This window comes from Drosophila obscura, unplaced genomic scaffold (assembly GCF_018151105.1).
Source record: "Drosophila obscura isolate BZ-5 IFL unplaced genomic scaffold, ASM1815110v1 contig_150, whole genome shotgun sequence".
Lineage (NCBI taxonomy): Eukaryota > Metazoa > Arthropoda > Insecta > Diptera > Drosophilidae > Drosophila > Drosophila obscura.
The window spans coordinates 974,949-989,431 of NW_024542736.1; the positions used below are offsets into that span (position 1 = coordinate 974,949).

Consider the following 14,483-nt stretch of genomic DNA (forward strand, 5'->3'; position numbering starts at 1 on the left):
TAGATCGGTTCGAACTGCATACTGGAAATGCATACATAATTGATGACTATTAAGCCGCGTGTCATTAACCTCGGAACAACGGGTTCTAGCTGCCTGCCATTGGAAAATTGCATGCCATTTAGCGTATTCGGTTCGATTCGCTTTGCGGTCGGTCGGTCGATTTGATTACAAAACTAATCTGCATAGAATGCGTTGTGCCGTGGCGTGAGAGGGGGAGCAGCAGCAGCGTCTTTAAAATGTCAAATCCCACTGAAACCAGTTTCCTACGGAACTACAGCACCAGCGGGGTGGAGAGAGGGCGCATGCGTGACCGATCGGTTTTTTGTGTTTGTGCCTTTGTGTTTGTTTTCTGGTAATTGATCGGAGAGCCCACGATTCGATTTCCCGTACGCTTATCAGCAGCTAGCACACGCACACACAAAACTAGGGGTCTCTGAGATTGTGGAGCAGCCAGAGGGGGCTGTGTGTCATCGGCTATCAGCGCGAGCGAGCGAGCGCACTGCATATATGCACTCTCTTTGCAATCGCAGTTTCGCGCTCTCCTGCTCTGCCGCTCTCCAAATATTGTTCACTATACACTACACTTAATGGGTAGTACGGGTTGGTCGTACATTATGCGACATAGATAAGGAACGAACTCGTTTAGAGGGTGTATTCCAATTTGAGTAAGAAAATTTCAACTTATAAATGATTATAATTATAATCTATATCTACTGAATTAGAATAACTCCCTACAATCCACCAATTGTTAGGGTACTGCAGCAGTCCAAAGACTTGTTGGTTCTTTTTTGGTCTGATTTATGTTGGTCAATCCATGCGCCTGGAAGACGCTTCTCCCACTGTCTGTGGGGTGACCGGAGGGGGGACGCAGTCGCTTGTTAGCTGCGCAGTCGCTGCCTCTGCCAATGCTCTGGCAGCGCCAGCATAGCGGGCGGAGTGAGTGGCATGGCCCAAGAGCGCACGGCGCCCCACACAAGAGTTACACAGCAGCGCCACACATAGACGGTCGGACGTGGTTTCTCGTTGCTCGCCTTGCCTCGCCTCGCTCGTGGAATCGGAATCGGAATCACACTCGTGTGGTGTGCGTTCCGTGCGGCCCCTGGCCTTATCGTGTGTGTGTGTTTGCCGCACTGGAAATTTATATAAACGCGTATTCTTTGGCAGTTATAAGTGCCGTAAATCCGTTAGTTTATGATATAAACTAAAGTTTGACCCCCCCACGTTTGTGTTGTGCACCTTTTCACGCATCCAAATTGCCAAATCGATAGAAGCAGGCAGGCCGCGCTTTTCGTGAAAGGAATTCACCACACCCAATCCATCCATTCACACATTCACCCTTCCAGCCGCCTGCCCAACCCCCCCCCAAAAGACCCATCTCTCTCGCTCGCTGTTACGGGACTCACTCTCTCTGGATGGTGTGTATTGCGTTTCCATTTGGTGCGTAAAAGAAGTGCATTTCGAAATGATTTTTATGTGAAAAATCCATGTGGAAATTGTATTTAAACCACAAAAGTGATTTTCCATTTTGTCTGTTCTGTTTTTGTGCATAAAGAATAATTCCGTTTGTACGAACAAAGTGCATAAAAAATTGAGAGACGAAGTGGCTATATATCCACAACACACTCGGCTACGAATACTCGTTTAATTTTTGGTGATTTATCTAGCGCTAAAACAATTGATTCATTGGATACGGGGATAAATTTGGAGAGTTCCCGCCCCCCCCGCTATACATATCATTTATCCCAGGTAAAGTTTATTTTGCAGCCACACAAAATGTATCCACAAGTTTGGGTTCGTTCATTTTTTTTTTTGTGTGTGTTGGTGTGTTGTGCGAAAAATCGATTGCCGTGAGCGTAAGAGCCGTTGCCGTTTGCTCTCTTTCCTGCCACTCAGCTGTTTCTGCCACCGTTTCCTTGACACGCTATTTGTGCGTTCCCCCCCGCCCCAAGCGGCATGGAACTGACTCGCCCCACTCTATGGCGAATTTCTAGATACTATTCTGGCAGCTGGCGGAAGTAGAGGGATAGTACCATCCACGCGGGGCACTTGCTGCATATTAAGTTTTGTGGCAACCCCAAAAAATCTATGGATAAAAGCGCCCCTTGTATTTATTGAATTTTTAGTTTTAGTTTCGGTCGAGCAATATAGCAACCCCCCAACTGGTAGCATCTTTGGCTAATTGGAACACGTAGCGCACATAGATAATTATTTATAGCGTTCGAAGTCCCCAGAGTTCTCCACTTTGCAAATCATTTGTAGTGCATTCGAATTCTCAATAGAAATGGCTGAATCAACAAATCCATATATGTGGCACACACCTTTGTGACCAGACACAGAGCCCAGAAATTCAATTACTTTATTACTTTATGGCTTGCCAAAGCCAAAACCAAAGCCAAAGCCGTATGTAAAGTATTTATAACCCGGCGGATAAATGGAGGCCATATATGACCAGCCAGCCAGCGCAGTATACGAGAGGCATCGCCCACATGCCACATGCGAAGTTTTGCGACAAAACAGAGAGTCACAATATAATAATAATTATAGCACTGAGGCTGTGACTGTTGCTGGGACTGGGGGCTGGGGGCTGGGGGGCTGAGGCTGAGGCAATATGTGTCGAGTGGTGTGTACCTCTCAAGCTTTTGCTGGCGTCTCGTTTCTTCACTGGTCTGTCTGTCTGTCCGTCTGTCATCTTGGGTTCTGTTGTGGGGAGTGTAAACAGTTTTGAGTTACCAAAGTGTGCTTGTGTGTGTTTGCCAACAGATTTGTATGATATATGAGCTATATATCTCTCCCAAATGGAGTGGAGTCTGGCAAAGAAACCACAGAAGAATTTCCTCATCAGTGCGGTGCATGCACCGCACGCAGCACCACACCTGCTAACCATTCATCGATCGATGCCATGAGAAAGAATAGACTGCCACTACCACATTCAAGATCAATTTTGTTTGGAATGCTGTTCGACATGTGTAGAGGAGCAGCACTTAGTTGTTAGTCGGCGCGCTGTTTGTTTTTTCCTGAAACTAATGTAAAGACATTTTCGAATTTGGGTTAAAAATGTGTGAATGAAATATTGGAATCAGTTTTTTTCAGAGGAGAACTGTGCCGCCCCTGGTGCCACGTTCTCTTTATCTCACTCACTGTTAATGCCACTCCAAAGACAAACAGACAGACAAATGAATAGATACATAGATAGAAAACTGGGTCATTTGCCTGTAGGGTCTCTGTCTCGCTTTGCTCTGCTGTCTTCTTGTTTAAATACTTATGCCCATTGGCCTTCCCTTCCCTCTCTGATTTATTGGGGACTTTGTTAAGTTGATTAATCAATTCGCTTCGTGCGCGGAGTTTATTTCTGGGTCTGCCGTCTCCTCTGTTCATCGTCTCTCGTTTGTCTGTCGGCTTGTTGCATTTTCGTGTCTTTTGTCAAATTTATAGCTTTTTTTTTAGTTTTTATTGGAATGCATTTTTAAGGTGAGATTTGCATTCGTTTTGGGCTGTGGAAATGCACCAGTTACATAAGAAATGTTGCACACAGAGGCCAAAGGCTGTCCATATAGGCCCTATCTCCCTTATAATACTTTATTGAGCCTAAGCCTCTTCTCAGAATCCGCTTACAAGTGGTAGCAGTCGCGTGGGTGTTTTCCTTTCTTCTGTTCTGGGTCCCCCCCCTGCCCTGCACACTTAATCGTTTTATGGATTATCTTATAATGAATGTTATTGACTTTCTCGTTGCTTCCGTTTTTCTCTCGCTCTCTGCTGATTAGTCCAACGACTTTGCCACGACATCGATTTGGATGTCTTTTGTTGTTGCTGGTGTGGCAGTCGCAGTCGCGGTCGGTGTCCGCGTGGAGTCTGGTAATTATGGGGGAAGCGGTGATAGTTAAAAGGTACAAAAGAGGAAAAAGTAAGAAAGAAAGAAAGAGGGAGACGCAGACGCAAGTGTTTGACTGGAATTCCGCATCATTTTTATTGCCATGTGGTGCGAACTCCATGCACCATTTATTGTGTATGTGTGTGTGTTTGTGTGTGTGTGGGAGCCACCGCAAATGATGATGGGTCCATCAGGCGGCACAGCACTACTCGGTAACTCTGTCTGTCTGTCTGTCTCTTTGGCATTTGGCTGGCATTTGTTATAATTTATGCAGAGTATTTCTCTTTTTTTTTCGTTTGTCTCTCTTAAGTGCTTATAAAACTAAACCTTACCTTACCCTAACTTCCCTCTGCCTAACCCCGCCCCCCGAAACACACATTCATTAACGAGCGAAGGGGACCGACCATCTTTTGTATTGTTTTTATCCCATGACACTTCCAAGTGATTATTATCCGTTTTCATTATACGTAGGCCACACTGTAATTGATGATCAAGCCGCCGTTGAAACAATAATTTTACAGTTGGCAATGGGCGGTGGGGAGGGGACTGGCACTTCCGTTCCATTTGCAATCAGTGTCGCTGGAGAGGGGTGGGGGGGGGGGGCGGCTGTGACTCGGAGAACTCACATTTTGTTTATATTTTGCATACCCTTTAGTTGTGTATTTATTGCAACATGAGGGGTATGCTTGATTTTTAGAAATGTAGGGAACAGACATACATACATAAATACATATGTAAATTTTACATTAATTCTCTCCGTATAAATTCTCCTGGATTCTGGAGCATATGTATAAGAGAATATTCCTGAATATACATATATCAGCACAAAGTTTAAGTTTTTAATATTTTTTAAATATTTATTATTCGTCAAAAGTTTAATATGCAAAATTTTCAATAGTTTTTAACACTTATACAAATTAAAACAGAACATTTGTTGCTTAAATAAATATAAATGGGAAAAATTCCAATATTATAGGAACAAAACAGAAAAAATAGTTTTTGGCTTAAATTTTAATTATTTTTAATTATTAAAAAATATGGGTAAAATTCCAGTGAAAGAACAGAATCCGTGCCATGTGGGACTTCTCTTTGTCACAATTTGTAGCTATTCTTACCCGAGTAAAAGGGTTATCTTCTAGTCGTATAATTTCCATATGGTACAACATTTTTACTTATATATTTTCCATTTTTCTTGTGTCGTTGCAGGTAAGCCTCCGTCGCGTCTTAAATTAAGCGGAAATGCGTGCGGCATAAGACAAAATCCCAATGCGCCCCACTCCATGTCGATCGATTAGTGGTTCAGGGTCGAGTGTATTACCCATCTAGCCACATGCAACGGACGAGTAGCAGGCACCTATCGCTTACGGCTTACGGCTTACGGCCTACGGCATGCAGCTGCGTGCTCGAGTGGCAATGTCCAGGCCACGTCTCGTCTGAAGAGGTGGGGTAGGGTTGGTTGTCTCCTCCACGCTCAAGTGATTCGATTGACACAGAAAACTGCACACAGCAGAAACCCATTGAAAGCCAAAACCCATTGATACACACTCGTACACGTTCCCAGCCGATTTGGGTTTGCAGTGCAACCTTGGAGGCACCCCCAGACTCCAGCTAATCCCTCCCCAAATCTTAATAACCCCTCGACTTACTTTTCAATTTAATATTTAACTATATTTTACGCTACGTCTCAGTACACCAAACACTTGTCCCCGCTGTTCATTTGTGTGCCCAGAGCACAGCCGAATTCGCGTCCAAATTCCACGGAATTGCTTAGCGGCCCATTGACATCCCAGCGCTCGGCCGTGTGCTGCATGAGGGGCATGGAATCGACGAAGGGCACGGCCTCCTGGTTGGCTCTCGCCCAGCAGCGGGTCTGGGCAAAGTACAGGAAAAACAGCTGCGTATTGGTAAAGTTGAGCTCCGGCAGGGTCTCCTTGTAGAGCACGGGCCGTGGCTTGTTGTCCTGCTGCTCCAGCCAGGCGAGATACGCATTGAAGGCGACATTCAGGCCGCTGCTCTCGGCCATAATCTCCCTGAGCCGTGTGGCATTGCGGAACTCCGCGGGCTGATCGTACAGATAGTTGCTGTACTGGGCCCGCTGGCACTCCGTGACGTTCCGATAGCCGGACATTGTCAGCTCGTTCCAGGGGGACGTGGCCTGCGGATTTCGGTTCCAGCCCTCGTCATCGAAGGCCTCCACGAGGGCCGTGGCCAGCCGCTGGCCCAGCAGCGCATACTTGAGCGCACGGGGATAATGGTAGTTGTAGTATGGCGACTGCAGCAGACCCCAGCCCACGAGCACCGCCTGTTGGCGGGCCACCAGAGCGGCACGCACCTCGAAACCATCGACCAGGCTGTCCGCATCCTGGCCAAAGTCATTGCCGCGCAGGCTATTCAGCTGCTGGCGGGCCCGGAAGCGCAGCGCCACCTCCAGCTTGTGCCAATAGTCGTCGGACTTCTGGAACTGCAGCTCCGAGAGATCCAGATTCTGGTAGTCCGGCAGCAGCGTGTGATATTGGGCCAATCTGGCCCTGGCCGCACGCCGATCGTTCTCGTCCAGCCACTCGACACGCAGCTGCTGCTCGAAGGCCTTCACCAGGTCACTGAACACCTGCTGCAGATCGTCCTTGGCATCGTCACGCTGCACCTGCCGCTGATACATCTCGCCGAGGACCTGCGGGAACAGGCGCTGCATCACCTGCACACACTGGCGGGCGCGACGCGACGGATGCTCCTCGGGCGGCTGGTTTAGCTCATTCAGTGCCACGTACATGATGTAGCCGGCAATCGTGTAGCGATTGTTGGCCCTGGCCGTGCGCACCAGATGCTTGACGTAGTCCGGCGACCGCAGATAGACGGCGCTCGTGTAGAGGCTCTCGAGAATCACCTCCACGTACAGCTTAAAGTCGAAGAAGCCGCCCATTTCGGTGGTGAGATCCGTGAGCGTGATGCCGCTGGCCTTCTGGCGGTGCAAGCGATCCTGTCCGATGCGCGAACGTGCCCCAAAGGCGTTGCCGTTGGCCGCCACCAAGCCAGGGCCAGGGCCGGAGGGCTCCTCCTGCAGCTGCTGCTGCTCGCGCATGTGCTTGCACAGCTCGAACTCAAAGCGGATAATGTCGCCGGCAATGCGCGCCGATTCGCCCGTCTCCATGCCCAGCCAATCCCTCAGATTGTCGGCCACCTGCTGTTGTATCTGTTCGTAGATCTGATCCCGCACATGGGCGCCCTTGGTGGCGACGGCATTGCAGTGCTCCTCCGGTATGATGGTCATCCGTGGCTCGCCCAGGTAGATGCTGTTGCCGCCCAGCTGCTGCAGATTGAGATCGATCTCCAGGCCCAACAGTATGTCCAGTCCGTAGTTGCGCCGCAGCTCGGCCAGCGTCTGCAGCCAGTGGCGATTGTGCTGCCAGTTGGAGTTGGGCACATTGCGCAGTCCCCCGTTGTCCTTGAGGATCTTCATGAGGAAGCGGCGTCGCTCGCCCGCATTCGCCTCGACGGCCACACACGAATCGTAGAAGGAGCGCACCTTCCGCACATTGGCCGCTGTGGCGCCACTATACTGGTTGGCAGGATGGTGCTGCGGCGGCAGCGGGGCCGTCAGCAGCTGCTGCAGCTGATCCACAATCTTACCCTCCACCAGCTGCTGGGCAGTGGAGAGGGGCGCTCCGCCGGCAGCGCCTTGACGCTGCTGGCGCTTGTGGTAACCGCCCCAGTGGCCGCAGGCAAACTCAAAGAAATCCACACACGGATCGGCAGTGAAGTTCATGTACTTGTACATCTCCAGGCTCATCAGTTGGCGCACCTTGAACTCCTCGCGACTATCCGGATGGGGAGGAATCTGCTGGTGCTGCTGGTGCTGCTGTTGCTGCTGGAATCCACCGTACATGGGCGACTGCTGCTGCTGCTGCTGTGGCATGCGGTTCATGCCATTGTGCCGCTGCACAGCATCTACGTGGATGAGGAGCAGCAGCAGGAGTAGCAAATTCCACAGAGCACTTCTGGTAGCTTTCATCTTGGCGTTGAAAAGTAGACTGAGCGTCTAAGTGGGCGATAAGCAGTGCTCCGGAGTCCGTCCGCTGCTGTTGTTGCTTGCTCATGAACTTGGTCGATTTTTGGGTCAAGTTTGACGCCTCAGTTGCTGAGGGGTTATCGCGCTTTAGCTCTGGCTTTGGCTCTGGCTTTGGCTTTGGCACTGGGAGAGAAGTAAACAAAGACAAAGCCTTGCCCGACGGCAAGCCAGAGAACCTGGCAGTGCCAGAAAAACAACACAAATCCGATCGTGTTCTGTCTGTGTTTGCCTGCTTCCCTACCATTTTTGTATTTCCTCATAAGTTGCTTACACTGGGGGAAACTAGTGATTGTAGAACGAGGATAAATTTCACATTTTTTTCGAGAAGTTTTTTAGAGATTGATTGGGAACAAAATCGAAAAAAACATCGATTAATTTTGATAAAATCGATTATTTTTTTGTTTTAGTTTTGTGTTTAAAATTCGAATTGAAAATTTTATCTTGTAAAGACACAAAATTGGCAACCAAATATCTTTGAAAGACTCTGCCTTACGTTCTTTTTAAGGCATGCCTGGAATGCTGCCAATTCCCTACGAGCGATTCGATTTGGAAACGATTAATTCCCCAAAAAGATATCGATATTCCGATATAACCAAATCCTCCCACAATTAAACTGCAGAATATTTCTAGTGAAACCTGAACTTTGATCGAGACAATTCTTGAGTTTATTATCATGTTTCCACTAGCCCTCAACCAGGTGACCCAACGATCATGAAATTTCAACTTATCCGCTAGTAAATGTTGCACTTGGTGGCCGGATTCATGGCCGAGCCAATGGGACAGCGAAACTCTCGGGCAAACTCCTCCAGATTCCACAACGGACCGTTGACCTGCATGCGTGGCCAACTGTGCTTCTGCCGGGCACTGTACGGCGGCAGCTCCTTGGCCAAGGACGACCACGAGCCACGACGACTCTCCTGCCGGCTGCAGTACTGCTGGGCGTAGGCCACGAAGAAGAGCGCCGTATTGGAGTAGTTGAGGCCGGGCAGGGTCTCCCTGGACAGGCGATTGAAGTCGTTGTTCGGCTCCTGGAAGCCCAGCCACGTGAGGTAGGCCCGAAAGGCCACATTGAGGGCGGCACTGTCGGCGATCAGCTGCCGCGTGGCACTGGCATTGGCGTGCAAATACTCCTCCACCTGGCGGCCGAAGCACTCGCTCCGATCGCGATATCGCCACGCCGTCAGCCCATCCCAATTGTCGCGCTCCAGCAGGCCCACGGACCAGTGTGGATCATCGAAGGCCATGGCCATCTGGTGTGCCACAGCCACGCCCAGCGTGGCATAGCGCAGCGACTGCCCGTAATGCGGATCGTAGAAGGGCGCCTGCAGCAGGCCCCATCCCATGTCGATCTGCCGCTGGACGGGCCGGTAGCGCACCCGTGCCTCATACGCCTCCACGGGATCACTGGGCGCGGGCAGTTCCTCCTCGAAGAGGCGGCCCATTTGCTGTGTCTGCACAGCGGCCAGCAGCTGCCGGAGATTCGACCAGTAGCCGTTCCGCTCCAGCTGCAGCTTGTAGGCCAGCGGCCGCTCGTAGTGGGGCAAGCGGAGCTTCAAATCCGACAGCTTGCGCTGTGCCACACGCCGCGAGCCCTCCTCCAGCCAATCGGCGCTCAGGCTCTGCTTCAGGGCGTCCTGCAGCTGGCCATAGAGTGCCTCGAGGTCCTTGCGCGTATCCTCGCTGGCAAACTGCCGGGCATACAGCTCCCCCAGGGCCGTGGGCAGGTGCCGCTTGACGCGACCCAAGCACTCGTTGCGCCTCAAATGGGTGCGATCGTCCAGGGGAAAGGTGAGAGCGGACACCGCCCGATACATGATGTAGTTGGCCACTTGGCTGGCATTGTGGGCGGCCACTGTGCGCTGCAGCTGGCGGTAGTACTTGGGCGCGGCCATGTAGACGGGCTTGTAGATCACCTGGCCATAGCTGGCCGTCACATACGACTCCAGATTCAGTGCGTAGAGCTTGGAGAACTCCGCCAGGGTCTTGCGCGTATAGTTGCCGGCGTACAGCTGCCGTTCGGCATCCCAGGACGCATCGGAAGAGTCGTCCTGCAGCATGCCGCCGCATAGCTCGTGCTCGAAGCTCAGAATGTCAGCGGCCAAGCGGGCGGCTGCCTCATTCCCCAGGGCCAGCCAGGCCATCAGCTCCGAGGCCACGCGCCGCTCCAGCGGCTCATAGGCCATGTCGCGTATATCCAGGCGGTTGTGGGTGCACAGATCGCGGGGTATCAAGGTGCTCGGCTCGCTCAGATAGAGGCTGTTCTCGTGGACACTCGCATAGTTGTAGCCGATCCGCAGCCCAATCAGTATGTCCAGCCCGAAGCGGTGCCGCAGCTCCCCAAGGACCCGCAGCCAGTCGTAGTCGTGGTGATGCACCTCCCAATTGGAACCGGGTACAGCCGGAAAGCCACCATTCTGCTGGATCAATTCGCTGAGGAATTGCTGCTGCTGTTGGCTCTGATGTGCCTGGGCCACCAGGCAGGACTTGTAGAACTCCTTGGCCTGCCTGGCCACTCCGCTGTCCTCCCTGTGGGCCGTCTCCTCCAGCAAGCGCAGCAGATCCACGTCTGTGCGTTGGTGCAGCTGCACGAGGGGGCTGGCTGCCGCTGTCCAGCCACCGCAGGCATACTCGTAGAAATCCGTACAGGGATCGGCACTGAGATTCATGTACGAATGCATCTCCTTGCCCTTGGCCGTACGCACTGTCTGTTCGGTTTGGTAGATGCGCTGGAAGCTGCCGCCGCCACTCGAGGTTGCTTCTGCATCGCTCGCTGCGGAGCAGCAGCAGCAGAGCTCCAGGAAGAGCAGGAGCCCAAGGAAAAGCCAGCCCGTGTAGCAGTGGCAGTGGGAGGAACAGTCCGACATGCTGCCGGAGCTCTGTCTGTGAAGCTATCGACTGACGGCCAGCAAAGAGTCGCCCGAGAAGGAGAGAGACACTTCTGCTGCTGATAGCCGAGAGACGAGGGTCATTTCGGGGGTTATCTCTCGCGAGAGCGAATGTAAAATAAAAACTAGAGGGGCAAAACTAAAGTGCTTTACTATTACAGAACAAGCTTTGTGAGTATGCACTTACGAGCAGGGAGCGTACAAATTGTACATTTTTTAGTATTATTTATAAAATTAAAATTTATTCAAATATTTAAATAATTATTATTTAAATCAGAAATTTCTGCTTTTATAATACAAATTGAAAGTCTTAATTTTATTTTATAAATTGTAGTAAAAATTTTGCCCCACAGATTGTAGCTAGAACTGGTTGGGAATTAAAAGCGCGCAGAGTGCAGGTATTTGGCTATTTTTATTTATTTGGCATAATCCTTGAAGGAAATATTTCTGCTTTTATTTGTGATAATTTCTGATTTTAATAATACAAATTAATTTGTTGTTTAATAATGTTATATTATACATTTTTTATTACAATTTTTAATTTTTGTTTTAAAAATTAAACAATAATTGTTTTATTTTTTAATATTTTTATTATAACAATTAAAAGCAAAAGTAATAAAAAAAATGTATTTTAAAAAAACGTTAGCCTGTTCCAGGTCACTTTTTTATTTTTTATTTTTATTATACATTTTTGTATAACAATTTTAAATTTTAATTTTAAAAATTAAACAATAATTGTTTTAATTTTCATTTTAAAAATTAAACAATAGAGGTTTTATTTTTAATAATTTTATTATAACAATTAAAAGCAAAAGTGATAGAAAAATGTATTTAAAAAAAAGTTTAGCCTGGTTCCAGGTCATTTTTTTAGTTAATTTTAATATGCTTAAACCTTAAAACTCTTTTTTGTGATCTCTGTCTAGGAGTGTTGGAATGGAATAGATAGATAGATATGTGGATACTACGATGTTTCGCGCTCTAATAAAGGGTACACTTGAAGCGGGCATTCAGCGTGGAGCCGCTGGGGCAGCCTGTAGGCATTGGCGAACTGCTGCGAATTGGACAGCGCCGCATTGATGCGCAGCTGTTCGGGCAGCTCCTCGTACCGCTCCAGAGTCTCGGGATAGTCGGAGCAGTACAGCTGCGCGTAGGCCAGATAGAAGAGCTGCTGGTGCGAGTGATCCAGCAGGGGCAGTCGCTCCCGCTGATAGATGGCCGTCGTTTCGGCCGAATTCATTAGCCACTTGGTGTAGGCCCGATGGGCAATGTCCAGGGCCCCGTTGTCGGCGACAATGCGACGCAGCAGCTGCTTGTCCTGCACCGGCTTCTCACGATACTGCACAAAGATGGCGTACTGCTCCTGGAAGCATTGGGCGCGTCGTGCAAACGAGCTCTCGGAGGTGGCGTCCCACCAATTGTTCTGATAGCCATGCCCGTCGTAGCGCCTGCCCACCGCATCGAAGCCGTGCAGCATTTGGCGGGCAAGCAGCACGCCCAGAGTGCCGTATTTGAGGGCATTCGGATAGGCCGGGTCCCAGAAGAAGCGTGCCTGCAGGAACGTGATGGGCACCTCAATTTTGTTGCTCTTCAGCTCGTAGTGCGGCAGCTTGTGCGCCACCAGATCCTCGGGCACTGGCTCCTGCATTAGCTTGGCCAACTTGCGCTGCGTCTCCCACTGCAGCACCGCCAGCAGATTCGGATAAAAGCGCTTGGCCTCCACCTGCAGGCCATGCAACTTGCGGATCAGCTGGACATCGTCGTGCGCCCGAAACTGCAGCTGCAGCGACTCCAGTTTGCCGATGGCCTTCTGTCGCGTCTCCTGGCTGAGCCAGTGCAGCCGCTCGGATGCCTGCAGATCCTCGCGAAAGACCCGCTTGATATCCGTCCACGTGGACTGCAGTTCGTTGATCATCTGCATGTTGTTGTAGTTCCGGTGGAACAGGCTCTCCAGCTGCTGGGGGAAATGCCGCTGCGTGAGCTTGATGCACCAGATGTCGGGCTGCACAGACTGCGGCACGCTTGCCGCAGCCAGCGTGTCCAGCGTACGCCAGATGGTGTAGTTGGCCAGATGCAGCTTGGGCGTGGCCCGTATGACGTCCACCAGATTGGACAGATAATCCTCCGGCGTCTCGTAGATATCCACATACAGCGTGTCGCTGAAGATGAGCTGCAGGTAGCGACTGACGTCCACATAGCTGCCATACGCCGACTTCATATCGGCCGCCGTACGCTGGCGTGTCGTCTGCTCCAGTGTGAGCGCCGGATTGTGGGGCAAGCCCTTGGCCAGCTGCTCCTCAATGTTGAGCACCTGCGCCGCGACCTCCTTGCGCCATTGCTTGGCCTGTTCGGGGAAGTAGAACTTCAGTTTTTGCTCAATCGAACGCCTGTAGAGATCCCGCTGGCCCTGATGGCGTCCATCCAGATAGTGGCGCCGCTGGCCCAGTGGCAGCTCGGGGGCGCCCAGCTTAATGCGATGCATACGCTCCTCCTTGTAGTCGACTATCACATCCAGACCGATGAATATGTCCACGCCTAGCTGCCGCTTCAGTGTGGCGACCACCTTGAGCCAGTCGTACTCGTACTGATACCACGAGGGCACCCGAATCTCTGGCCAGCCGCCGCGAAAGTCCGTCGCCTGCAGCAGGGCAGCCGTCAGAGCGGATCGCGTGTCATTCGCCTGCAGGCAGCACGAGTTGAAGAAATTCTTAAGGATGCGATCCGCACTGCTGTCGGCACTGCGCGCCGAACTCTTCAGCATATCGGCGCTCTTGCGGATGTACAGCTCCTGCAGCTCCTCCAGATAGTTGGTGCGCTTTTTGTGGACCCGGGCCGGATGCAGACGCGGCCAATTGCCGCACGCAAACTCGTAAAAATTATCGCACGCCTCTGGCTGATCCTCGCCCATGTAGGCCTTGATGTGGGCCGCCTTGGCCAGCCGCAGGATGTCAGTGGTGTAGTTTGGTGGCAAAAGGATGCGACACGGCAGCGCCAGCCACCGTGTAGGCTGCCAGCAGCAGGAGCAACGGCAGCAATAGCCCAAGTCGAGCGTGTTCCATTCTAATTCAGTTCTCTGTGTGTTTGCCGAATGATTGCCGAAACGAAACTGAGCTGAAATCGAGAGATGCGTCGATTTTTGACTGAATTCCGTGGCCGGGGTCTTATCGTCCGGCCCCAACCCCCCAAACCCCCCCGAGAGAGAGACCCACAGACGGGGAACGCTTGATTAGTTAATTAGTTTCAATAACCGATGCAGTGTATATTATTCGCTCACCATTCTCAATTACGCGACTCTGACCTAAAATGCTGACCACTTGTCTCGCCTCTCGCTCTCCCTCTTGATCGCTCTCTCTTTCACTCTCTCTTTCTTATTGTCTGTCTCTTGATCTTGTAATCACTTTGCTCAATTCGCACTTGACCCACAAGGTAGCAGGCGTTCGCCTCCCCTTCGCCGCCCACTCGCAGTTAATGAGTTTTCCGGGGGCCTCCTCCTCCCCGTCGTTTGTTTGTAGTCTAAATTGAAATTTGTTTATCCTCACTTAATCGTTTGTCGTTTCGTGTTAAACTAATGATTCCCTTTAATCATTCCTCTCATTGCAGATATATATATATATATATAGAGCTTTTCTTCTGGCGCTAGATTTCTACAGCATTTTTACACACACAT

The 14,483-nt window shown here is 50.6% G+C and overlaps 3 protein-coding genes across 3 annotated transcripts; all 3 read right to left on the minus strand.

Moving 5' to 3' along the window:
- Positions 1-5,510: 5,510 nt before the first annotated feature.
- LOC111081993 (endothelin-converting enzyme homolog) lies at positions 5,511-8,017 on the minus strand. The gene has a single exon (XM_041596465.1). It carries the CDS (start codon positions 7,875-7,877, stop codon positions 5,553-5,555), a length of 2,325 nt encoding a protein of 774 aa, XP_041452399.1. The 5' UTR covers positions 7,878-8,017; the 3' UTR covers positions 5,511-5,552.
- A 546-nt stretch (positions 8,018-8,563) lies between these two features.
- Positions 8,564-10,829, minus strand: LOC111080349 (neprilysin-1). The gene has a single exon (XM_022375918.2). The coding sequence runs from the start codon at positions 10,796-10,798 to the stop codon at positions 8,666-8,668; it is 2,133 nt and encodes a 710-aa protein (XP_022231610.2). The 5' UTR covers positions 10,799-10,829; the 3' UTR covers positions 8,564-8,665.
- An 881-nt stretch (positions 10,830-11,710) lies between these two features.
- LOC111080350 (endothelin-converting enzyme-like 1) lies at positions 11,711-13,931 on the minus strand. The gene is given in 3 exon segments (XM_022375919.2): positions 11,711-11,851; positions 11,853-13,778; positions 13,780-13,931. Coding segments are annotated over 3 exon segments (2,076 nt in total). The 5' UTR covers positions 13,876-13,931; the 3' UTR covers positions 11,711-11,797.
- Positions 13,932-14,483: the final 552 nt, after the last annotated feature.